This window comes from Myotis davidii, unplaced genomic scaffold, assembly GCF_000327345.1.
Source record: "Myotis davidii unplaced genomic scaffold, ASM32734v1 scaffold208, whole genome shotgun sequence".
Lineage (NCBI taxonomy): Eukaryota > Metazoa > Chordata > Mammalia > Chiroptera > Vespertilionidae > Myotis > Myotis davidii.
In genome coordinates this window covers 1,329,033-1,331,164 of record NW_006299706.1, presented here as the reverse complement: position 1 = coordinate 1,331,164, position 2,132 = coordinate 1,329,033, and the positions used below count along the sequence as shown (strand labels likewise).

Below are 2,132 nucleotides of genomic sequence, written 5' to 3'. Positions count from 1 at the left end.
TGATTTAGGGGTGCGGGGAGCCCACTGTGACCCCGTCACTGCTCTGCCTACACCCCACTCCCCAATCAGGCCACACCGCTGCCGCCCCTTACACACCCCAGCCCAGCTTCCCTCTGCTGTGCCAAGGCTGTTGCTTCGATTATTTAAATAAAAAGACAGTGGAACTGGAACTCAAATTCCTGTTTCTGGAATTTTTACTGGGAACTAGGACAGAAAGAGTGCACTAGTGGGTTTGGCTCAGTGGATAGAGCTGCGGGTCAGGGCGAGTGCAGGAGGCAACCCATCAATGTGTTTCTCTCACACCCTCCCCTCTAAGAAATCAATGGGAAAATATCCTGGGTGAGGGACTTGGAGTGAAGGCAGAGTATGAATTCCAGAGGAAGGTCAGGCTGGCTTCAGTGTGAACTGCCAGCTGTCCCGGGTGGGGCAGCAGAGCTGGGCGACAGGGTGGCAGTGGCTGGTGCAGGAAGAAGGAGGGAAGTCCACGGTTGGGCGTGGAATCACAGACACCAGGGAGCCCTGCTCCCCACCCTTCCATTAATGACCCGGAAAGAGCTGCTGCCTCTACTGAGAACGCAGTGGGGGGGTGGGGGTGGGGGTCTGAGAGGCTGGGTGGGGCTCAATTTTTTTTCTTTTTGCTCTTCTGATTGAATTTTTTGCTTCCTCATATTCCAAATATGCCTCCAGCCCCGCTGCAGCCGGAGGCGGGGGAGCGGAGCGTGGTGGGGAGGGGAGCGGGGCTGGCGACTCTGGAGAGAGCGGTGCCTTGGCCTAGCCCACCCACCAGCCTTGGATCCCACTGGACACCGGAGGCACGTCCACCGCCCTCTAGAGTCACCCACGCCGACCCCTCCCCTCTTCCCTAGACGTCTTTCCCTCTTCTGGGCTGCACCTTCCCCATCCTTTCCTGGGCTCCCGACCTCCGTCCTCTCCCCGCTCCCTCTCCTCGCTCCCGGACCTGCCCTTCTCGGCGCCCCTCTTCCCTAGGGAGATGCGATGAGCCTGTGTCCCAGCGCCCTCATCGCCATCCTGGGCACGGTGCCCATCCAGTGCCCGTGCTGGGGAGGGAGCACTCCGCGGCCCCTCTGTGACTTCCCTGCCTTGACCGCCCCTCCAGCTGGAGTCCCGGAGCCATGCCCCAGGGGACCCAGCCAGGGGGTGGGCTCTAGAGCGGGTGGGGTGGAGAGGAGGAAGGACGGGGCCCTGGGCTCCTCTGAGATGCTCCCAAGCGCCAGGGGGGGCCGAGCGAGGCGCAGGCAACCGGGCGGCAGGCATGATGCCCTCGCCTAGTGACTCCAGCCGCTCGCTTACCAGTCGGCCTAGCACCCGGGGCCTTACCCACCTCCGCCTCCACCGGCCGTGGCTGCAGGCCCTGCTCACGCTGGGGCTGGCCCAGGTGCTTCTGGGCATCCTGGTGGTCACCTTCAGCATGGTGGCCTCCTCTGTCACCACCACCGAGAGCATCAAGAGGTCCTGCCCGTCTTGGGCTGGATTCTCGGTGAGTTGGGTGCACAGTTGTTGGGTGGGGGCGGCTCCTTGGGCCCCACCCCTCCACACCAGCTGCCAGTTCAAATCCTGGCCTCTCCTCCCTCTCCTGGCCCTCTCCCCCTCCTAAAAGGGCTGGGTGCACCCTGTGGTGAGGGGCTCACTCAGGGGCCTCCCCTGCCAGGCTGAGCCTGTGCCCACTCTGTCCCCAGCTGGCGTTCTCCGGGGTAGTTGGCATTGTGTCCTGGAAGCGGCCATTCACTTTAGTGGTAGGTGCCAGGGTCTGGTGTCCACTGGGAGGCAGGTGCCCAGCACCTGAGGGGATGCCCATTTACGCCCTCAAGAAGGGAACTGGCCTCCGGTTCCTGCCACCCAGGCACGAATGAGTGTGAAGGAGGGTGGCTCCCTCCTTGGTGGCCCCCGCTCCTGAGCATCCCGGCCCTGAGCCCGCACCTGTCTCCCCAGATCTCCTTCTTCTCCTTGCTGTCGGTGCTGTGTGTCATGCTCAGCATGGCGGGCTCTGTGCTCTCCTGCAAGAATGCTCAGCTGGCCCGAGACTTCCGCCACTGCTCCACGGTGAGATGAGGAGGGCGGGCCGGAGAGAACTGGGGGGGCGGGAGGGGGGGAGATGTGAGGGACACCAGGCC

General features: G+C 63.4%; 1 protein-coding gene across 1 annotated transcript in view; it reads left to right on the top strand.

Annotated features, from left to right (window-relative positions):
* Positions 1 to 684: 684 nt before the first annotated feature.
* The window catches only part of FAM189B (family with sequence similarity 189 member B), a 5,749-nt gene continuing 4,301 nt past the window's right edge, over positions 685 to 2,132 (top strand). Inside the window, exons 1-3 of the mRNA XM_015571684.1 lie at positions 685 to 1,498; positions 1,698 to 1,754; positions 1,951 to 2,069. Of these exons, the coding sequence (XP_015427170.1) occupies positions 1,274 to 1,498; positions 1,698 to 1,754; positions 1,951 to 2,069 (401 nt within the window). The 5' untranslated portion in view covers positions 685 to 1,273. The remainder of the gene's footprint in view (positions 1,499 to 1,697; positions 1,755 to 1,950; positions 2,070 to 2,132) is intronic.